Raw genomic sequence first — 24,278 nt, forward strand, 5'->3', positions numbered from 1 at the left:
TGCTTTATAAAGTGTCGCAAAAGAGTCGATAATTTAAGAGTTGAAAAAAAATAATAATTGCCGACGCTTTTTAAGAGTGTTAATAACTGCCTAAGCTTTTAGCGACACTTTTTAGCGTCTTTAAAGCGTCGGCTTTTAACTTCTAATATTTTTTATAACAATGCTTCAAAGCATCGTTATAATTATTTTTTTTGAAAAAATATTTTATTTTTTTTTCTTTTAGCAAGCTTTAAAGGTCATCGAAAAACTTGCAGAGGTCATACTCTCAGTATGTTTAGTAGAAGGAAGCTGAGAACACATCCGAACCTGGCACCTTCCCTTTTAGCAAGCTCAGAACAACGTTTCTAGCTTCAGATTCACTGAAGGGGAGCTCCACATTAGATAGATCAATAGTTTGATTTGGATAGTCTCTCTTCCAATCCGTTGAAATGTGTACACATTTTCTATTGGACTTGAGTTCTGTATAGAAATTAAGAGAAAATATAAGAAAATAAATAAAATGGAAACATGAGACCGATGGATAATTATTTATGTATCAAAAAGGGGATTCAAATTAGTAAAAGCCAAAGATTTACAACAGATCAGTGGTGGTCATTGCATAGAAAAGGCTAGCTATGCATAGTGTTGGGCAACGGGCCGTGCCGGGCCGGCCCGGCCCAGGCCCACCGAGCCAAAGGACTAAACGGGCCGTGCCTGGCCCGGCCCGCTTATGAAGCGGGCCGTGCCTGGCACGGCCCGTCCAGCACGGAACGCCAGCCCGGCCCGGCCCCAGGCCCGTCTATTGGCGGGCCGGGCCGGGCACGGCACGCCACGGGCCGTGCCAGGCACGGCCCGTAACGGGCGCAAACGGGCCGTGCCAGGCACGGCCCGCAACGGCTTCAAACGGGCCGTGCCTGGCACGGCCCGCAACGGCTCCAGACGGGCCGTGCCGGCACGGCCCGTCTGGAGGGGGGAGGAAAATAGCCGTTGGAATCGGGAAAAAGTCCATTTTACCCCTCCCAACAGTCCAATAACGGCTGAATTGAGGGGTATTTTGGGAAAAAAAAATTTTTGGACTTCTTTATGATATTTATGCTATATATGATGAAAAAATTCGTGGATCTAGAACACAAATACAAACCTCTATTTCTTCTTCTAGTAGTTCTCGTTCGTCATCTATTTTTTCATTCATTGCACAGAGAAGACACACACATGCTTCAAGTTCCTCTTCATCTTCTTCATCTTTAAGTAGTGAACTAGAATTTTATTTACGAAATGATCTTCATTCTGCATATGATGAAAATCAAATAGAGAATCTAGATGTATTATCTTGGTGGAAGAGTGTTAGAAATCAATATCCTGTTATGTCTGCAATTGCACGCGATATTTTAGCTGTGCCGATGTCCACGGTAGCATTGGAATCCGCTTTTAGTGCAGGTCGGCGTGTTCTTGACGAAAAGAGAAGTAGGATGACGGGCGAAACGGTGGAGATGCTTCTCTGCTTCAAGGATTGGTTGGATGCTGAGGCAAGACTTCAAGATAAAGGTGGACATAATACAACATCCTCTGATGATGATGATACAAACACTACTGAAGACTGAAGACTGAAGACTGAAGAGTGAATACTGATTCACTGAATCACTGATGATTAGTAAGATTTCTTAATTTTTTATAATTGTACATTTTTATTGTATTCTGGAGTTCAGACCAAGGTCCAAACCTCGGCCCTTTCTTAGTTTCTTATTGTATTCTAGAGGTCAGACCAAGGTCCAAACCTCCCTTCATGTACCATTTTGATTTAAATTAATAAACTGATAGGGGTCTATGCCAAACCCCCCACCATTAAGGTGGCTTTATATTCATAAATCCTTAGTTTTCAATATTTATTAATTTTTTTAGGAAATTTATGAAGCATTAATTTTTATCGGGCCGGGCCGGGCCCAGGCCCGGACCGTGCCAGGCCCGCGGCCCGCGGGCCTAGAGCGGGCCGTGCCGGCCCAGGCCCGAAGCGGGCCGTGCCGGGCTCGGCCCGCGGGCCCGTACTCTGTGACCCAGCACGGCCCTCTCAAATGGGCCGTGCCAGGCACGGCCCGGCACTGTAGCAAGCGGGTCGTGCCAGGCACGGCCCGCTTCGTGCCGGGCTGCATAGCTAGAGTTGGACACTGGAAGATCCAATGAAAATATCAATATGATCAAGATTGTCATTCCATGATTGCTATTCCATGTGCCACCGCCGCCAATAAAATATTTCCAAGAAATCAAGAATTCTCACGATGATTAGATTTCTATTAGAATTAAGATTAGTAATCCAAGAACCGCACAGAAGAGGAGGAGGAGGAGAAGGCTTACCTTAGGCGAGGTTGATGGCAGCGGAGAAGTGGAATGACGAGGGGGGAGGTCGGAACGGTGCACGGCGATTAGGGCTCAGGATGGAGGTGGGAGAGCGAGGGAGATGGTGGATTGATGTCGGCGAGGGCATGGATGAAAGCTAGGGTAGTGAGTGACGCAGCGAAGGGAAGGTTGATAAGGGAAGCTAGGGCCTTTTCTTTCGAACAAAAAAGAAACCCTCTTCTGGAAATCATGATAACACGACGAAGAGCTGACGGCCTTCACAAGAGCCAGAAGGTGTCCTTGTTGACATCAATCACCTGCCCGACGGCCGGCGCCGCCATCTCCAGGCTTGACAACCTCCCCGGCAGCGCCCTCCCCCATCGCCCGACAACGCCCTTCGACAACCCTTGAGGACGAAGGAGGAAGAGGAGGAGAGCATCGAGGAGCAGGAGAAGAAGAGAGAGAGATCCAAACAGCCATCATATTATCAGAGATCTTCGGGGCTAAAACTATGGAAGGGGTTAAGGATTTTTAAGGAGGGGCGGCTGGGTTGAAAGGAGTTAGGAATTTGTAGGGGGGGTGCGGGGGGTGTGTTGTGGGTTGGAAGGGGTTAGGATTTGTAAGGAGGGGGAGTAGGACGATGAGGCCTCTGACGGTGCTTATAAGCGTCGTCTTAGTAAATAGGGTTTCCGTCGACGTTTTCTTTAAACGCCGTAATATACCGATGCTACTCACTTGCATTGGCAAAATTTGGCGCGATGACTATACTAGCGACGCTTCTTTATAGCGTCAGCAGATTGCTGTCGGAAAACTTTCTTTTCCCTATAGTGAATACATCTCATGTGTCACAGTTTTCAAAAGGCATAGGACCACCATTTATACCTATTCCAATACTAATACATATATAGTCAAAAATGTGCTAAAACCAAAACCATTTAAATCACAAAAGTTATTCTAAAACAGCATATACAATTCATATATTACGGGCACTAGGTCTAGGTCCGGCCGAGAATATAGTTGCATATCTACCCTCCCCCAAAGCAGAAAATCTGGCCCTCCCAGCAACAGCAAAACCAGCCTCCCAATACCAACACCAGACCCTTCAACACCAGCACCACTACTCTCAGCAGCACCAGCACCAACATGAGCACCACCCCGCCTAACAATATATCCACTCTCTCTAGAGCCTCAATCTCAGCATTTGTAGAAGAGCCCTATAAGGTAACATGATGCCTTATATACTTTTCATTGCTGATGTAAACATATATATGAATTGAAATATATAGATGGTCGCATACTTGGGTGCCAATCTGCTCTGCTACAAGCCTAAATCTCATGAATCTCCTACTGGTGCTCCTTTCCATATCTTGGCTTCCATGTGTAGAAGTAGAGGCTCCACTTTTTCCCATGAGCTTCTATCTTGGGTTGCCTCCCACTGGTTGTCCCTGGCTTATGACCCGTAAATTTTATTTTCCACATTTTAGGCTTATGATCCTCTTTCTGAGTTAAGTTGGATTGGGGTTTTGTGGCTCATCTGCATCTCTTCTCCTTTGGTTCTTGGTTATAACAAGTGGCCTCGTTATTCGAGGGAGTGGAGGGATTAAGTTTGTGTGTCACATGTTTTGACCCTTCAGTTGTTGGAGTTAGTGAGAGAAGGTCCTTAGATAGGTATCCTTATGGAAATATCTATGCTCAAACTCGGTCTTCCTTTTAGAAAGTACTACACTATATTAAATATGCACAAGGTATTTACTAGTCAATTGCCATTTGTAACAGCTGCAATCATACTTATCCAAATCCACAACATACTAATTAGGACCACATTCAATCTCACTCATGCTCACACTAAGCCCATTTTACCAGACAAAACCTTGAAAAATCCTTAATCTTCTCCACCTTCTTCTAGATCTTAGGAAAAACTGCATCATTGTGTTTGAGCATCACATCCTTCTTCTTAGTTGTCCTTGACATCACAGCCTTGAGTATCATCTCCAACAGCTCTAGTACAGGCTTATCCCTTGCTTGCAATATGTAAGCATTAAAAGTCTCTAATAAATTGTTTAACAATATATCACATCTTGGCTATGTTCTAAATGCATGCCTAGCCCACAATTCTATTGGAACAGCCCTTAACTAATGATACGCAGCTGGATCAAGTTTTCGAGCTCTCTTATGTGCATCTCAAAATTTGAACTTGCTGTAGCCCTAGCTGCTTTCCATAGGGCATTCCTAAGTGTCAATTCCTTGTATTTCCCTTAAAGTTGACATACAAATGTCGAACACAAAATCTATGGTCAACTCCTAGGAGTAGATCATCAAATATAGACACTCAAGCCTGCCAAAATCAAGAAAGTACTTTAGTAACTTATCAAGTTAGAGAAAAAAAAAACTTAAACATATGAAATGCAAATCTGTACATTACAACGATACCTTCTGTTGATGAGATAAGAATGTCCAGCCTCGCTCCCTATATGACTCAACATCAAGCTGAAGTAGTTCTAGAATCCATGACCAGCTGTCTATAGATTCAACTTCAACAATAGCCTAAGCAACTGGGTGCATACCATCATTTGCATCAATGCCAATTGCATGTTTTTGGTGTATTTGCAGTCGTTAAAAGTGATTCCAGATCAAAAAGTAAGATTTTGAATGTTGAATCGATGGTGTATGGGCTTTTCTTTTGGCCCTTCTTTCTCGAAATGTTACTAAAAACTATTAACAATTATTGATGGGCCACCTCGGAAATGCTTAATTTAAACCTATGCAAATTGGATTCACATTCGTGGTGAAGGGGTGCATATACCATGTGGCAGAAAAGCAATAGAAAAAATTATGGAACAGATGCCCTGATTTTCAGTAAGATGATAATGGTGCCCACAAGGATTTTGGGTGAGAGAAAGTGGCCAGAATCATGCTGAAGGATGATATTAAAATAGAAGTAAAACAATACGGACCTAATTAGAAATTATTAAAGTTTAGGGACCACTTAAAAATATTACCTAAACTTAGAGAACTAAAATCATAATTTATCCTTATTGTTTTAGTACTTAGAGGACTAGTATGGATCTAGACCGAGTAGTGTGTCGTTCTAGTTATTTCATATTGCTAGATAGGGTAAAGCGAAAAACTTAAGCCTTATTTTTATACATTTTTTTTTTACAGAAACATGCAATTCGATGTAAAAATATATATTTGGTTATTCTGTTTCTTTTATTGAAAAACAGCTTCCATTATTTTTCAAAAAAAGCAGGTTTTCATCTCTCTTCTATTGATCGGCTTTTTTCCGCTCAACCTCGCATTCGCTCTGTCAGTGCTGTCCGACCATGCCAACTCACCAGGCCTCATTGGCCACCTTTTCATTGACGCCAAGCCATCTCTCATCCCCAGCCCCATTCCCCACCCTCTCCCTCTTTTAGTGCTACTATGATTTTGAAAATAAACGCGCAAATGCCCATCAAAGATAAGTAAATATACCCGAAACATATAAAATGCGGTTGCTCCTTCACCATCTCTCTATCCAATATTGTGCTCTCCGGCGTCCCTGGTCCCATTGCTGGCGCCATCCTCTCTCTCTCTCTCTCTCTCTCTTTGTTGCTAGCTCTCGTTGTTTAAAAAGAAGCAAACTAAATATATTTTCTATTATTAAAAATTTTATAAAAAATAGAAATAAAAATTTTATTTTTATTTTTTGAAAAAAAAATGATGATGATGCCGAATACAGCCTTTAAGTTTTCTCTTCTCGGCAGTCCTAATCCGGGCCCTTATTAATTATGGGGGTGTTTAAATAAACAGATGTTATCAGTCCGATAAGATCTTGTGTGGGCATTGGCATTCAAATTATGAAAAAAGTGAGATATTTGAAGGCAAACGGGGCAACTGGAGCAGTATCTGGTCCCTATTTTCCAGGGATTCGATAAATCACGTCGCATAGGCCTTCAAAAATGTGGGCATGTTCCTAACTCTGTCGGTTCCAACTACTCCCACCAGTCTGGTGGTACGTTTTCAAACAACAAGACCTCGCAAACCAGAAAAAAAAAAAAAGGGTCCTAATATGATCTTCCACGTCCAAACCAGGCCCTATATCTTTTCAATGCAAAAATTTTGGGTCATGTGGTTAACAAATAAAAATATGGTCACAGAAGCTTCTGTTATGTTATTATGACAGTAGATGAATGGATAGGTGCTGGTATCGTAATCCCACTTGATATATGCGATATATTTCAAGATAAATCGTTCACGCCGCTGGTTTGTGCGATTTGGTCGCAGTCCAATCATTCCATCGCAGATTATTTATGGTGCGAATCTTGCGGTACCCACCAATTTTCCAACTTCTAGCTGTACAAGTGGGTCGCTTCGATCGAGCCTTAACATCTCAAATGGTTAGTGATCTGAAAATATTCAAGCCGAGCCCTGAATCTGCAGCGGAAAACAAAGAAGCCACTACTGCAAAGAATAAAGGCTTGTCCTCTGGAAGCCAAAAAGAAACGATGGGAAGACTCCAAGAAGTTTCCTCACTCCCTTTACCCACGTGATGAAGGCAAAAGATAAAGAACATTCCTTGCCTTCAAGCTTTTTCGTTTTCTTGTGGTTATAAGTGCTTTGCTTAAGCCAAGGAACCAGCCTCCATATTCTTTGTCTGCGCATACCCATAACGCCAATCTCAATCTAACGAAAACTCCACAGCTGGATCCACGTATGGGCAACGTTATAGGCGGCCTTCTTCGCCGCCGGCTACCCCAACAACGGGAAGTGGAGAGGCAGCCAACAAGAAGGATCCTTGCGACACAGCCTTCCATCAGACACAGGAACGGTAATCCTCGGAGGAGACTACTGACCAAAAAATACTCATATATACCTGATAATTACACCTCCCTCGAACAGGTTAAGTCCCTTTACTTATTTATGTATCTATTTATTTATTTTTATTCTGACTCTTTTGTTAACATGTTTCTTGTTCAAATCTGATTGCATGTAACATAAATATAGCGGCTACACTTGCCTCTTTTGAAATAGGCCTAAAATTGGTGCAAGAGCATGTAAACGTTTGCATGTAAAACTAGCAGATTTGAAATTAAAACAAAGTTCTGTTTTAAAGGAAAGCATAAGAATATAACTTTGACAATGGGTAGATGAAGTGAAAAGGAATGAAAGAAATGTTTTTGAGAACTGAAGCCATCAATCTCCTGCAGGCAGAAACAGGGTAAATAATGTCTTCTTTTTTCTTTATTGTGAAGTGGGAGAGGTATAGAAAAGTACTTAGTGATATATCATAAATACGGAATGATCACCCAGAAGCATGGGCTTGATTAATTAGTGCCTTAATAAAAGGTTAGCAGCAGCTGCCAGCAAACATGTTTGCCTCAGAATGTAATAGCAAAGAGCTTGACAGTAAAGCTGAAATTGGACGCCGATAGCCCATGCATCTCGGCACACTTGGTCCAGTGTTTTGGTTTCGCTTTGAGAAAATGGATCCAATCATCGGAGTACGTTCTCACATAGTAACTCAATTCCTTCCTCGAATCCCTTCGAAAAATTGGTCAATGCTTTTTTTCTGTTGAGGGGGTCTAATCCCACCCCCTACCCTATACCTACACCCCTACTCAACCTGGACCAAAACCTAGATCTCCGGGCAGAAATTAATAGGGGTTTAAAATGGGGAGCCTTGGCTACCTAGGATTGAAACCTAACTTCTTGCTTAGAGGGCAAAGATAGTACCATCCAAACTATTTAAGGTTGGTCGTAAAATAAACATCTGAATCCGTTGCTAAGCTAAACATCCCATTCCTCTCTTGCTAAGCGGCATCCCCAATTTAGGTTGCAGCAATATTGTCAAAAATGGACTAGAGTTGGTTAAACCAGTCGAACCAAGAATCGACTGGCTAACAGGTTTAGTGGTCTAGTATAGCCCCTTAAATCAGATTGGTCAAAAATTGGTTAAAACCAGATGAAATGTCCAAATTAGGTGAACCAGTTAAACCAGGTGAATCGTTAGAACAGGACAAATGATAGAAATTTGATATTCAGGCTGTAATATTGGGCTCAAATATTTTAATCTAAAAGCTTGAATTACTAATTTACGATGGCCAAATCAAAAGGACTAAAAGGACTAAAGCCCCGAATCAATAAATGTTTTAAAAAGTGAATTGGACATCATTGAATCATTTTTCATATTTTTTCCGTTTTTCTTTATTTTCATAAATTTTAACTAATAAAATGTTAAATTGTGACATCATGCTCATGTAAGCATTTTGGGAACAAGTGGTTGAACTAGTTGAATCGGGAATCGGACAATAAAATAGTTCAATATCCAGTCTGATTTTTAAAACATTGGGCAGTAGTGGGGCAGGTTATGATATGTATTCGGCCTAACCCCAAAGAATTTGTAGAGCAGCACAGGATACCGTAAGCAAAATGAACAAAGAAAAAATTGTATATTATGGTCACGTGGTGGTGAAAAAATTAAAATTTAGAAGGTATATGGTGTGTGGAGCCTTGGGCCCCTTTGTAGAAAAGATTATCGGTACATAACCTACTCAAATAGTTGTTAAAAATTTAAAGAGGACTGATGTGAGAGAAGAAAGCTCCATCGATAGGCAAGCCGATTGCCAGGACACTTAGAATCCTTAAGGCTGTGTATGTATATATATGTATGTATATATGTAATATATATATAAAATAAAGTTTAAATAATCTAACAGATAAAAAGTGGAGGCAGTGAACACTAACATTGTCTTTAGTTTTTTTTTCTTTTTCTGTTATTTAACATTTAGACAACAACTAAGGTTTATATATATTGTTGTCAATCCCCGGATTGATAATGTAGGCTACTGTTGCCCAAATATGAAACCCAAGAGGGGAGGGGGTAAATTTGGTTCTTTTCAAATTTTTAAAAATAATGTGATATGGAAACAAGAATGTGCTATGTTTAAGTGAAGTGTGGCAAATAGCAATCACAAATATACTTAAGCCAAACTAAAATAAATATAAAGAAAGCAAATGATAGCAAGAGGATGAATAAATGAAGAAGTCAAGTACACACACAGAAAATATAAGGATTTTATAAAGGTTCAGAGCTAAACCTAACTCTTACGTCCTCTTCCTAAGAAAACACCCTTGAGAATTTCAATCCATTAATTGTATCCAACGATTACAAGATCCATCATTTTTGCACCGATCTATAATACGTAAGCTTGTCCCCATGCTTGTACAACAACTCGTTTCAAGGCACAGTCAGGCCTTTCCCCTAGTTGTAATACAACCCTTGAAATTTGTCACAAAAATAAGCAATTTGGAAATAAAATAGGTTACAATAAGAATGCTCCCTATTTAGAGAATATGTACACTTTTCAGCTCGATTTAAATGTGTAGTGTTGCGGGGACGGATGCTTTGGCCGGAGCCTCGCGCAACAGTTAACCCACATTAAGCTAGCAGAGAAAGAGGACTGCGTTCCTTCCGAGGTATTGTCCGCTTTGGGCGTTTCCGGCCTGCGCGTCCAGCGTTGACGGAGGGATACCCTCACGGTTTTGCCCTTCAAAAGGCGCCTCGAGAGGAAAGGAACTTTGCCTCCCAATTAAGGCACAGAACCTTTCCGCTACTAGCCGATGTGGGACTAAATTCGGATGCACCCCCCACAACATAGCCCCCCTAGTGGGAAGGTTCAGTGCGTCTCCCAGTCCTAGGGGGTAGTCTGCGGCAAGGGGCGCGTCCCTTCCTCTAGTGCCAATCTGTTGCGGGGACGGACGCTTTGGCCGGAGCCTCGCGCAACAGTTAGCCCACATTAAGCTAGCAGAGAAAGAGGACTGCGTTCCTCCCGAGGTATTGTCCGCTTTGGGCGTTTCCGGCCCGCACGTCCAGTGCTGACGGGGAAATACCCTCACGATTTTGCTGTTCAAAAAGTGCCTTAAGAGGAAAGGAACTTTGCCCCCCAATTAAATATATGCTAGTTAAGCTCTTTCTTATTTGGATTTAAAATTGAATGCTTAAAAGAACATGTTGTTCTCTTGTAATGAATGCATTTCAATAATATATTCCAAAAGAGCTTATTTTCATTTAATTCTTGAAGCTTTTATATCAAGTCAAGAGGCTTGAGAGGCTTTCTTGATGGTTGGAGAGCTTTGATGGATCATTAATGGCCATTTAATTCATTCTGCATGTGTTGGAAAACTAGTTGTTAAAGTTTGTCAAATATAGTGGAGTCTACTTTTGGTTTTATGTAGTCAACTCTTGAATATCTAGGATTGGATCTTTTCTAATTAGAGTTAGCTCATTAAATAAGGTTGGCCCAAGCGTGCCTCAGTCGCCTAAGGCTCGGCCTAAAAGAAGGCCCGAGTGAGTTCGCCTTGGGCCCCAAGTCGCCGACCGCAAAAATTTTGGTCCTCCGAACAGAACCCTAAAAGAAGCAAACGGAAATAGAGAGGAAACAAGAAACCCTCGCCTTCTCTTCCTCCACTTCTCCCCAGTAACATCTTCCCTATTCCTGGCCTTACCATTAGGGTTTCCGCCTCCCCTCGAAATTCTCCCATTTCTTCCTTTCTTCTTCGATTTATTCTTCGAATTTGATAGCCGTGTGGATTGATGCTGCCTGGCTGCTCATGATTTCATCGACCATCTGTTCATTTCTTTCTTTGTTTCTTTTTTTTTGGTGAGGAGGAGAGATGATTAGTGGAGGAGGTGATAGGCGCAATATAGCTGGTTGGTGCTAGATTCTTCTGCGAGGAGGGGAGATTTTAGATAGATTTCAGGGTCGTGGTTGTTGGTCCTGATTAGGGTTACATTTGGGGCTGAGAGATCAGTTGCTTTTTTGCATGACCTACCGTCAGAAGGAAGCTAGAAGGAGGCTCGGTGATGGCATGATGCCCCAGTCCTTGTCCGGCCTCGGTGATTCCTTAATCCTTAGGTATGCTGAAGTGTTTTGAATCTTTTTCTTGTCAAAAAATCGCAATCTTTCCACTTTGGCATGCCAAATTCTTTAAATTTTAAGGGCATCATTTATGTTCTTTAGGTATGTTGGCATTCATCACTTATTTTTTCATTAAGAGTATTTTGATTTTTTTTTCTTGGGAAAAATATTTACATCTGCCTCCCCCTTTGGCATCCCAGTTTCTTTTTAGTTTGAAGGTTGTTCTGAAACATTTGTTCTTTTCTGAGAAATTTGTTTGCAAAGTTTTTATTTCTCCCTCTATTTGATGCCTAGATTTGGAGAAGAAGGCACCTTCGCCAGCTGGAGACAAGAGAAAGTTTTTATTTCTTCCATCAGCAGTTGCTTCATCGTATTTTCTTCATGGTCATATACTTGACTATAAGCAGTTATTATAAATCTTGCTATTTATTTTATGTTTATGTACTCTTTCATACCCTCCACCATTCGGATTGCTTGACCCAAATCTAAGCCTTTCAACCAGTGCGGTCTTCACTGCATAAAAACAAACTCTCTGAATGGTTCAAATGTTTGTCTTTTCAAACTCTCTTTCTTATTTTGCCACATCTTCATCTCCGTATTCTTTTCTTTGTTAGACATTACTCTCATGTATCTCCTTCATTATTTGCTCCCTAATTTTATCCTTGTTCTTCTGTCGCTCTTCTTATATCTCATTGTTGCATTAACTTGCTCCAATTACACCACCTGGAAGTGCAGCTTTGCAGCTGCACAGAGTTCTCCAGGGTTGGATTATACCAAGAACAAATTTATCTATATTTCCAATCCTTTGTAATATTGTAGCAAGATAAATAGTCACTCCACTCTGTCTTGGGGCATTGGCTCCGACTCAAAGCTACTCCGATTATGTTCTCTTTACAGTTGCATTTCAAGCTTTGTGGTACTCCAGGTATTGAACTTCTTTTAGAACTCTCTCTCCTAAAGCACCCTCTTCATAATTGCAAATTAGCAAATAATCCCGACATAATTGTAACATGTAAACATCATCCACCGACATGATTCCTACTGATGTTTGTAGCTACTTTATTTGTAATACGTGTAGTGTGTTGATGGTTGATGTAAATATCTTGCCAGTATCAAAACTTAGAAGTTACTCAGCTTATGATTCAATCTTGGTTTTATAACTGGTTCCACATATAAATCTTTAAAGTTGTAAATACTTTTGTCCAGGATTCCTGTATGAATTAATGCCCATAAAAAATCATCTTCTGATCCATTAATTGTGTGATTGAGCAGGGCCGGCTCAACCCTTAGGCGACTGAGATGGTCGCCTAAGGCCTCGGCCTAAAGAAGCCCCCCATAGTGAGTTCGCCTTAGGCTCCCAAATGCATTGGGCCACCCCTGTTTTTAAATATCATTGAAACTAGTCTTTTATTTCTTCCATATGGCCATTCTAAGGTCGACTCCTACGAGTCTAGGATGGAGTCCAGATCATCTATGGTTGACTCCCTTTGATTGCAGTTGGCTTCTGAAATATTATAGAAATTGAATCTTCTGTTTCTTCCTTTTGGTAGTTTTGGGGTCGACTCTTGCCAATCTAGGATCGATATTGACTACATGCTAGTCGACTCCTGCATGTCGAAGTCGGCTCTTAGGATGATGGGGCTGACTCGTGACCACCCTATTGAAATAACCCTTATGTCTTAGCCTGTGGTTATCTTAGGGTTGACACCTGGTTCCATAGAGTCGACTCTAGACATCTGTGATCTAGTCCTTACTGATTGGAGTTAGCTCTTGAAATATCGCATAATAGGATCTTCTATTTCTTTCTTGTGGCCATTTTGGGGCGGACTTCTGATCATCTGGGCTCGACTCCTCTTTGATTGGAGTAGGCTCTTGAAATATCGTAGAAATTGGATCTTCTATTTCTTTCCTGCGGCAATTTTGGAGTCGACTCCTACCAGTTGGGGTCCATACTTGACGGCATGCCACTCGACTCCTATGTGCTGGAGTCGGCTTGTGGGATGTTGCAGTCAACTTCTCAAGGCTAGGGGTCGACTCTTAACCACCCTGCTAAAATGACCCTTTCTATCTTAGCTTGTGGTCCATCATCCTATGTTGATTCCTTTGAGACTGGAGTTGGCTTATCCCAGTTTAAATCCACAATGGTTTGTATGTATCTCCGACCTCAAAATTGATTCCCCAAGGCTTTGTCATACACTTAAATGTAATAGGCTTCCTAAATGATGGAACTTAATATTTCCAAAATAAAAACTTATAGTATCATACTCAAATATTTAGTAATCATCATAATCAATCCTTTAGGTTAATAGCTGCTTCTGTGGATCTGTAAGACAGCAAACAAAGTAACTAAGCTTACCTAATAGGCTCTAGCCAAGCACTTTGATGCTTAAGTCAAAAGAGATTTTTTGGTGGAATATGAGGAAGAAGAAAAAGATATAGATAATGCCGGTATTAGATATGATTGAATGCCTAAACGGTTACCTTTTGCGCAGAGTCTCTAAGTTTATTTATAGATGCAAGGTCCTGAATCTCTTGCAAGTCATATTTTAACAACTTGGAGTCATATTAACTGTATGGGATTCTATTATAACCACCTAAAGATTTGGGGTAACCATTGGATGCTACTGTGGTAATCTTCTTCTCTTACTTGATGGAGGAAATGCTCCTCCACACATGGCAGAAAAATTGGATATCGAGTTGAGAGAGCCTAGTGACGCAGTCAGGGATGGATGATTGCTGAATATTGGAATGATAGTGGTTAATCTCTTTTTTTTTCTCTCCCTTCCAATGGCGCTAGGGTTTCTTGTAGATGGAAAAGGAAGAAGAAGGGAGATGGAAGATGGCCAATTTGGGTGCTATTGGGTTCAATGGTTGGTGGCTGAAATTGGGAATTGTGTTTGATTGGATTTGGGGTGGATGGATTTGGGTTAGGACCCTAACTTGATTGGGTTTGGTGTGAGGGGGTTGGGAATGCATTGGGAACTGGTTAGGACCCAAAGTAGGGTTGGGTTTGGGCGTGAGGGCTAGAAGGACATCGATAGGGGTTAGGACTTCTAATGGGATTAGGTTTCTTGGTGAGGTGGCAAGATAAGGAAGGGTTGTTGGGTGAGAGATGGGAGGCAAGGGTTGGCGTGAGATTTGGATGGGGCGTGAGGAAAGGGGAGGAGTCCTTCTCTTATTCGGACTCTTAATTAGAAAAGGAGTATGGCATGAGATAAGATTGGATAAGAATGGATAACTAAGGAGGGGACGAGAGAGTCTCCCTCTCAACCAATCCTAAGTGGGGCGTGAAGAGGGATGACGTCTCACCAATCCCCTTCAGCCTTTCTTGGTGTCGCACCAAGAGAAAGGAGTCTCTCCTTCACGTGAAAGGCTGAAAATCAATTGATCAAGTCCTGAAATTTATTCTCAACCTCCTCTATTTATAGTGTAAGAGGTTGGATGAACTTGGACGCTTACAATTTGAAATTTAAAGGACTCCTTCTCTACAAGGACTCCTACTTGGACTAGGACTCCTACTTGAACTAGGACTCTTACTTGATATAGACTCTTTGTGATCAAACTATTGACTAAACCAAATAACATGATTGAACTCCCACTCGATTTTGGACTTTCCATGCTGAATAGACTAGAGTCCAAATCGACTAGGATCCTCCCACACGCCATGAAACAAAAATGAAATAGACTCCATTCGATCTAGGACTCTTTCTAACTTTAGACTAAAATTTTAGGACTCAATCTAACATTGGACACACCCAATGTTAGACCCAAACTCCTTAATTCAAGACTCCTAATCAACTTAAACTCTTTAATTGACACATGACTATAGTTCAAATTAGCTAGGACTCTTTTACACGACTCACGGATTCAATATGACTCGCTCATAACTCGTTGTAACTTGACTCATGCACATGCTGCATCATAGTTGCTGGAACTTTTGGAACTCTTGGAACTCTTGGACTCAATCTCCACGCACGCCCCAGGCTTGGGCTCATGCTCCTGCATCAATTCTCCCTGCTGAGAAGAACTCGACTCCATCGAGTTGGGGCTGATTTGAAGAATTCTACTTCAGGTGGGATTCGCCATTTGGTGTGCATACGGGTGCGGGCTGATGCGCGCCGGAAGAGCTCTGGTGGAGCTGGGACTCTAGGCTGATATGATGATGAACCACCAATTGGATGGCCAGGCATGGATGTGGGTCTGGTGTGCATGGGACGTGGCTCCAGTGCGCATGGATACGAGTTCGAGCGAACGCTGGGAGATGGTATTGCATGCAGTTGCTGCAGTTGCGGCGCCTGGTTGCGACCTTGCGTGCATGCACTAGGCATGGCACCGCGCATGGATCAGCTGGTCGCTGCATGTGCTTCTCTCGGCTTCTCCGAAAAAATAGGTCATTCTCCTTGAGATCAGATGGTATCACTTCTAAAATTTTAGATCCGACCTTCTTTGCAACCGACGTGAATGTGTCCTCATCTTCATGGCTGATTTCCTGGACTCACCACATAGACAACACCCTTTGGATTACTAAATTTTCAGGCTTGAATTCATCATTCGAAGTGGCTTTAGAATAATTTTCTTATTGGCATACATCAAGGAATAACAATGGGAATGTCCGTCATACTTCACTCGTCGATCATACAACCAAAGCCTTCCTAGAAGGATGTGGCATGCCTTCATGGGCAGAACGTCGCACCACACACCGTCATAAAAGTCCTTGCCTAGTGAGAAGCTAACTAGGCATCTTTGCTTGACGGAAATAGCGGTGTTGTTGATCCAACTTACTCGATAAGGTTTGGGATGTGGTTCCGATTTCAACTTCATCTTTTTTAGCAAATTATTAGAGACGATGTTCATGTCGCTCCCATTGTCAGAGATTTTATGTTCCATGTGTAAGTACACTTTCGAGCATCTTGAGCTCGACTATTTGGCATGAGTTTCTCTCACTTTGCAACTTTATCCTCTTATGTAGTTGATTCTTCAACCTTGATTGTATGACCACAAGTTAAAGGGCTAGATCTCTTAGTAATGAGTCCTTTGGAGATAGTAGTGATTATCCTAGCAAGTGGTCGATCTTCATCTCATCTTTCATGGTTTTTCCTATCCGAACAATGTTCCTCTGATCTTCAACATATCGTCTGAGGTACCCTTGTTGGATGAGGGCTTCGATCTTCTCTTTTAGCTATCAATACTTCTTAGTGTCATGCCTATGATCTTTGTGGAACCGGCCGTACTTGAACGTGTCCCTCTACCTGCCGGGAGTCCTTATATTTTGAGGGAAGTGCATATAGCCCTAATCTTGAATCTCCATTAGGATTTGTCTTCAAAGCATTGAGAGGAGGGTACCTCTCAATCCTCCAAGGTGGATTCCGAGGTTGCATGATGCTTCTTTCTTCTTGGCCATGCTTCTACCTCGGCTCATCTTTCTCCTCATGGCTATCGTGCTTCTTGTCACTTTTTCCTACTAGATCTCTTTGAGCAGCTACGACTTTCTCAGCATGGATGGATTTATCCATGTTCATATGAACAATTTCATCACACAACACTGTTCATATGAACAGTTTCATCTCGCAATACTGTTCATATAAACAGTAATTTCAGCCATTGTTCATGGGATTTGATACTAAAAAGATCTTCTCTTTTCTGATGAAGTGAGAGTGGTGCAAAAAGAAGGGATCCATGGCTGAAATGTGCCTAATCGCAATTGGTTGAGATGAACTTCTGTCCATAACAATAGGGATGAATCGTGATGATGCAGTGGAAAGATAGGGAGTGACTCAGGTTTTAGGTGGGTTTAGCCCGGAAGGACCTTCAATTATAATAAGGAAACCAAAATAAAGAAATATATCTTTTTAAGAGTTATATGCAGGAGAACTTTAGAAAATTAGGTCCAAAAGAGTGCTAAAATGTGCACAGATGTGCACTTAACAATCCACTCGAGATAGAAGCTTGGCCAAGTCCTTAGGAGGCCCCTTCTCCAGTGAAAAGCTGAAGTATGGGCTCTTTAGCCTATTCATCATCGCATCTCAGCATTAAATCAGTTGATGTTGCTTTGGAGGGATTTATCTTCCCTCTACTTGTTGATAGATAAACTAATGGAGGTCATCCTCTGCTCTTATTGCTAATAAAGTGGCCGATGAAGTAGCTGCTATGTTGGTTGAAGGAGCCAATCAAGTCTGGTTGAAGGATTTAGTACCAGAGTTGATCGTCCTTCTTGACTGTGGCTGGAAAAGCCAAGCATATCAGGGCATCATTGGTTCCTTGGAGTAATATGAGAGCTGTGAAGCTCTTGAGATGGTCCATCGGAAATGCGATGCCATCGTAGTGCTCAAATTGCAGCATCTTGAATTTCTTCAACAGAGGCTCTTTGGTGAAGGAAGGCTCAGTCATTATCTTCAGTTCATCTCATGCTTTGGCTTTCTACCCTTGCAGGGCCTTGATCAGGTTGCACATCTCCTTAATCTCATGGTGGAGGTAGCCATGTGCTTGGAGACTTTTTCGACTAACATGGAGAAGAGTTACTAGAACTGGAACTCATGTTGAAGGGATAGATGAAGGTATCAAACCTCTTACCCCGATTAGGGCTCTTGGGGTGAGGGTAGCTACTCCCTTGCACCAAACTGAAAGGAACCCTTGTGGGCTGCATGCATGATTTTAAAAATTTTCTAGAAATCAGCGGAAGCAATTAAAAATTAAACTCTTTAATTTTCATGCATGCTTGAGATCTTATCTCTACCATAAAAATAAATACCAAGATTTAAATGTTTATGTAAGACATGAAACTATGATTGTATGTCTAATATACAATCCTGAAATTTCAGCAATGCTTGAGGCAATGTTTTTATATCATTCCACAGCTATTTGGAGCCCCATAGTTGAAGTTGCATTGGAACTTAAGTGACAATGCAACTTAAGTTATAGTAGTTGACTTGCGTTTGGAAGAGAGTTTGGAGAAAATAGGATTATCTTTGATAGACATTTCATTGAACACCTTTTGAACAAATGCCAAATCGGAGCACTTAACATACATTGGGATAAGAGTGTCCTGGATGAAGAGGTCGGAGTCAAAGTTGCTTGTAGTAAGGGCATGGGTGTGAACTAGAGTTCCCATGAGGAGCAAGTAGGAGGTGGTGCAGGCTTTAAGGAACATGGAGAAGATGAAGGAAAAGAGCAAGGCAGGGGACCTGAGGTGGTGCACGATGGTGTAGAGGTCGTTGCGGTGGTCAGCAGTAGAGGAGGAGGCAGAGTGGAGAATAGGGGAAGGAAAGAGAAATTTTTTTTTTAGAAATTAAAATACCATATTATCTATGAGTCAACCTACCACAAGTGTTGCCCAGAAGACAAACCAAGAGGGGGGTGAATTAGGTTTTTCAAAATCTTATTGAAACTTTCTAATCTAATTAAAACTTTTAAGATAGTTAAGCTAAGTTAAAAGAATAAGCAAATGAACTTAGCAAACTAAAGAAGTATGCAGCAGAAAACTTAATGCTTGAATTATGACAAGTTGCAAATCAGTTCATAAGCCATGTAAATAGTAAAAGTAATTGCAACAATGTAAAACAAGCAATCACAAATATAGAGAAATTTTATAGTGGTTCGGTGCTAACCCTGCATCTGCGTCCACTCTCCAAGACTCTTGAGAATTCCACTATAACCTCGTTGATTACAGTGTGGTTGTTTTCTGAGTTGACAACCCAACTTGTTTTTCCGGAATCATAACGAACCGAGTTGGTTTTCACAGGATCACCAACTTACAATCTTACCCCATTTGTTTTTGGGGCTCACAAACAAACCCAGTACAATTTAGGTTTGGACTAAACCCATGGTCTGCCGTACCGGTCCGTACCGGCCGGTCCGGCCTGGGATCGTTACCGGATCAACGTGGAATCTGGTACCGGTAGTTTATTGTTGGAGAACCGGTATGGAACCGGTTCGAACTGGTACGGACCGGTACGCCGACGGATACCGGTACGGCAGACCTTGACTAAACCTCTCCCAAGTTTCAATACTTGAAACTTGTTACAAGAATAATATGAAAGAGTTAGAACATAAAATTTATTGCTCAAAAATTAAATGCACAAACTCAGAAAGAATTGAGCAATAAATGGTTGCTGGCGCTTTGAGTGAAGTTGATGGACATCCGCCAACTTTCAGAGCTAAGAACTTGATCTTTGATTGCTGAAATGAATGCTTTGAATGCTTTAAACTTGAATGCACACTTCTTGCTCTGTTTTAGGTGGCTCTTTTAATGATTTGGACTTGTGGTTGTTGAGCTCTCTTCTAATCTCTTTAATCTTTCCTCTCTTTTTTTCTTCTTTTTTGTGTATGTCTTTAATCCAAGTTAGTTCTCTTGTATTTATATCTTCTAAGGACGAGGGAACAATCTTCTAGCCGTTAGACTCTAAAAAATAGCCATTAAAAAAGATTTGGTTCCGTTCTGATCACTCTGCAAAATTAGCCATTGAGCTTCCAGTAGGATTTGAGTCGGCTCTTGCAGAGCTGGAGTCGGCTCGGCTGAGTCAGTAGTCGACTCAAGCTTGCTGAGAAGTCGACTCGAGCTCAGGATTTTCAAAGATGGGTTTCTGTCTTTTACTCTGAGAGTCGACTCATGAACTGCTGGAGTCGACTTATCTACTGTTCTTCTGAAAATGTGTTTTTGTCTTTCTCTATGGGAGTCGACTCATGAATTGCTGGAGTCGACTCATGAACTGTTCTTCTAAAAATATACTTATGTCTTTCTCAGTGGGAGTCGATTCATGAACTGCTGGAGTCGACTCATGAACGTGCCAAGCGTGCCATTTGAGAATTTTTGTGCCAGAGTCGACTCCAACTTTACATGGGTCGACTCTAAGACTATTGCAAGGCACTTTAAAATTCAAAACTCTTTCAATTCGACTTTGAACTTCTTGAAATTGAACATGATGAATTTTATGATATTTTTTCTGAAACACTCAGTCAAATTTATTAGTACAACAAGATATATACTCAAGTATTTTGTGTTCATCAAAATCAAATACGGGATCAACAACAAGATAGCCCCTAGTTGTGGCCTAACAAACAACTTGCTATGCAATTTGAGTTGTAGGCATCTAAATCAGTTGGTTGGCTTGCAGTTGCAACTTGAGCTATATACGACTTGTAGGACTCCAAACAACCCTTACATTGAATATGACCTACAAGTTATCATCCTGTAAATCATATAGTAGACAACAATGAAAGTTATGTTCCAAATCCTTGATTATATGTCTAGGAATGAGCCATGGTTATTCATGTAGTGGTGTCATCCACCACTTACTCAAAGATGTGGTGCATACTTGCATGCATCAAATGCAAATTTAGAAAGAATTTTCTCAAGCATTAAAAGAATTTTGAAAATTTAAAACCAAGGTAACGTCGTGTAGAATGATGAGATGAAGTCCTCTTTTGGCAAAATTGTTCTAAAAGCAAGCTATTCTTTGGGTTTTTTATTTTTAACCTTCTTTGCTATCATTTGATTTATTTTTACTCTGTGTTCTAGATATTCTAAAAATAGCAATCAATTCATTTTTTTATCTATTTTTTCACACTTCGGCAACCTTTCAAATTTTCTCCAAGCCTTTCTTTTGTCCTCTTTTACCCATGGTTCCCTCATAGGTTTTCATTATATCTGAAATAACTTTTTTACTCATGGTTCCCATGCAATTTTTCATTAATTCTTGTTTTCAGAGCCTTATTGCCTCTGGTGCCTATTCTAGTTTTTGTTTAAGTTCACTTGAGTGTCCCAACTATTTTTAATCCTAGCATGCTTGTAGTTTTTTGTCATGCCTTTTCATCTTAGGCCACTCTTCTATCATGCCAAGAGAATAATCTATGTGGTAGTCTAGAAATGATAGATGATGACTTGGAAGTTACCTTTCTGGCATGAGTTGTGTTTCTTGATTAGAGATCAATCAGATATTAGGTGTTGCTTCATGATAAGAAGATATTCTGGTGCAAAAAAGCAACTGATGGCATGGTAATTGCCATTAAAATTTAAATTGACAAAATATGCATTCCCATCATTTAGTCAACTAATGGAGTAGCTATTCCAAACTATTCAGTGAACTTAGCGCCACTGATATTGCTTTAGAGGTTTGGTTGTATATTTTTGTTGTCAAAGTTGAAATTGAGGAGATCAAGATGTGTTTGGAATGTTAACCTAATGCCACGTGCAATGGAAGTGGTTTCCAGTTCAGAATGAATCCATGTTTACATAGTGAAATTATATTTTGATCTAATATGCACTATATTGCTTTCCAAGACTTGACTTATTTTTGGCACAAGCTGCTTATATATATACTTATATGCATGCATGCTTATATGAGAGAATGATGAGCAGAGAAATTGTTGGTGATACCAAGGTGAGGATCGGGCTTGAACCCTGGTCCTTGGTGCCAACCTCGAAAGACTAAGAATTGCAATAGTTGGTACCCTCTCTTTAGAATGAAGGGATTCCTATATCACATGGTTGAAGGGATTCAGCTTTTATTACTTTCCACCAAGGATAAAGTGTTTTCTTAGAATCCATCAAATCTTATGGAGATGAAGATACCGTCTGATCAAGTGAACTCACCCATTCAACATGAAGAAGTATGGGTTTAATAATTCAAACCAAGGTCCGCCGTACCGGTACCGGTCGGCGTACCGGTGGCCGGCCGGACCGGTACGGTACCGGTACCGGTCGGCGTACCGGTGGCCGGCCGGACCGGTACGGTACCGGTCCGGTACGGTACCGGCCGGTACCGGTACCCAAGGTTTGCCGTACCGGTACCGAACCCCGTACCGGTGCCGCACTAGCATAAGCGTACCGAATGTCGGTACGGTACGGTACGCGGTACGTCAGGCGTACCGACACTGGCGTACCGATACCGGTATCCATCGGTACGGGTACGGTACGCTCGGTACCGACCTGTACCGATCGGTACAGCATACCACGGCGGTACCGTACCGGCCGGTACCGGTACCGTACCAGCCGGTATGCGGTGGTTTCAAAAACCACAGCGCGAGGCACTGTGGTTCTATAAAAAAAAAAAATCATACCGGTGCGAACCGGCCGGTTCGCACCGGTACGAGGCCGGTACGGGCTCCGAACCGGCCGGTACGCATCCGTACCGGCCGGTTCGGCTAAAAAATTGGAAAATACCGGTTTTTTAGTGGTTCCGGTACCGGTCTAGGACCGGACCGGTACGGGCCGGTACGACATTCCATGATTCAAACAATACTGCTATGGGTGCCTCTAGATTCTAAAGCAAACTATTAAAACTACAAAATAGAAGAAAATAAACTAGAATTCACATATTCTAGAGGCTACTAGTGAAGTATGTAACATTGAAAATTCCAATTCAAATTTGGGCACTAGATACCATTTAATTTAAGATGCTAAACAAAGAAAAGGATGCCTTTTGGTGAACTCAATCATTTCTCGTGCATGCAATAACTCCCGTTGTAAATCTACAAAGTGAACTGATTCTATATTGTAAGGTCAAAATTTTTTATAATAGTAAGGTCCAAAAATTTATCATAATCCATAATAATAAGTGGTCTTTTACCTTCAAGATACAGAGTTTTACCAATCTTCTTAAGTGCATTCATATGGTATCTTTTTTTAATCCAATAAGCCTTCGTCCATATAAATATCATTTCCCAAATATCTTCAACTAAAGTATCCAAAAGTATGCAATATGTGGATATTGCTATGTGTATATATGCATCTTGAGTTAGACAAGTGTTACTTCGAATTCATTCACACAGACATATCACTAAAATTGGAAGATATCTTTTATCATCATTCTGGATTGGGTGGGATCTAATGGCAAGTGTGTACAAGTATGACAATGTTGCATCCTTTCACCCAACAGTTGCGACTTGCGAATATGATCCTAGTCTTGAATGCATTATATTGCCCTAAGGATGTGCCCCCGGTATTACAACCAATTAAAAATGGGTCTTATATGGGACACAATGACAATCTCAAGGGATGTGTCCCTAGAATACCTCTGACATCTAAAAGATATTTCTTTCAAAAGATATACTGACATCCAAAATATATATCAATTGCAAGCACCTCTAGATAGAAAAAGCTCGTGCCTATTCAAGGAAAATAAAAAAATTTAATCTTGAATGACCATTAAAAAACAAAAAATTCAAAAATTATTATTATAATTAATAAAGTTCAATAGAAAACTATTTCATCAGCCTTACAATATTAGCCAACCAAATAGTAGCGAAACATCTTTTTATAAGCTTTTGTCTCGTACATTATTCTTAGTGTTATATATAATTTTTATTAACATGCTGGTATTTCTAATTTCTCTGAAACATTATCTTTCTACTATAAAATGAAAGTTTCATGAGCTTAATCTAGCATTTTCATTCACAGGTAACAACTGCGTTGAGAGAATCTGGTTTAGAATCATCAAATCTGATACTTGGTATTGATTTCACAAAAAGCAACGAGTGGACAGGTGGTGAAGTAGTTTTTTCTAATTCATCGTGTTCAATCTTTTTGCAGTGCAATTAGAATTATTTCATGTTAACTTGTTTATTATCTTCTTGACAACAAAAATACATTGAACTTGTTACTTTTCTTGTCAAAGGGAAACATTCATTTAATAATCGAAGCCTGCATGCAATTAGCGATATACCTAATCCTTATGAACAAGCCATTGCTATAATTGGGAAGACTTTGGCTCCATTTGATGAAGATAATTTGATTCCTTGTTTCGGGTTTGGTGATGGTTAGTTCTCATATTAGCCATGTGGATATGCTTATTAATTTTGCCTTCAAATTTGTAAATTAAATTGAGTGTTTTCTTCTTTTCTATTGTGATTATTGTGCACATAACAGCAACCACACATGATCAAGAAGTATTTAGCTTCCACACTGATCATTCACCTTGTCATGGATTTGAAGAAGTGTTGGATTGTTACCGAAAGATTGTCCCGCTCTTGAGATTAGCAGGTAATTCCTTAATTCTCTTCTTCCTGAACTCCCTTGCCTGGAGTGTCACTTAAAGTTTATAGATGGTGTTAAATCATAGCAATTATGAGATA

General features: G+C 40.8%; 1 protein-coding gene across 8 annotated transcripts in view; it reads left to right on the forward strand.

The window, feature by feature from the left end:
* Positions 1 to 6,929: 6,929 nt before the first annotated feature.
* The window catches only part of LOC103697793 (E3 ubiquitin-protein ligase RGLG4-like), a 32,515-nt gene continuing 15,166 nt past the window's right edge, over positions 6,930 to 24,278 (forward strand). For 3 of the 8 annotated variants that reach the window (XM_088702898.2, XM_008779725.6, XM_088702899.2), the window contains exons 1-5: positions 10,610 to 11,207; positions 11,505 to 11,594; positions 23,605 to 23,689; positions 23,822 to 23,962; positions 24,073 to 24,186. In XM_088702898.2, the coding sequence (XP_088559024.1) occupies positions 11,592 to 11,594; positions 23,605 to 23,689; positions 23,822 to 23,962; positions 24,073 to 24,186 (343 nt within the window). In that variant the 5' untranslated portion in view covers positions 10,610 to 11,207; positions 11,505 to 11,591. Of the gene's footprint in view, positions 7,192 to 10,609; positions 11,208 to 11,504; positions 11,595 to 17,623; positions 17,765 to 23,604; positions 23,690 to 23,821; positions 23,963 to 24,072; positions 24,187 to 24,278 lie in introns of those variants that run through there. The other 5 variants (XM_039116673.2, XM_039116672.2, XM_039116674.2 and 2 more) reach the window with 5 other exon arrangements.

Source organism: Phoenix dactylifera, chromosome 8, assembly GCF_051530095.1.
Source record: "Phoenix dactylifera cultivar Ajwa chromosome 8, Ajwa_hap1_PhDact_Kaust_v1.1, whole genome shotgun sequence".
NCBI lineage: Eukaryota > Viridiplantae > Streptophyta > Magnoliopsida > Arecales > Arecaceae > Phoenix > Phoenix dactylifera.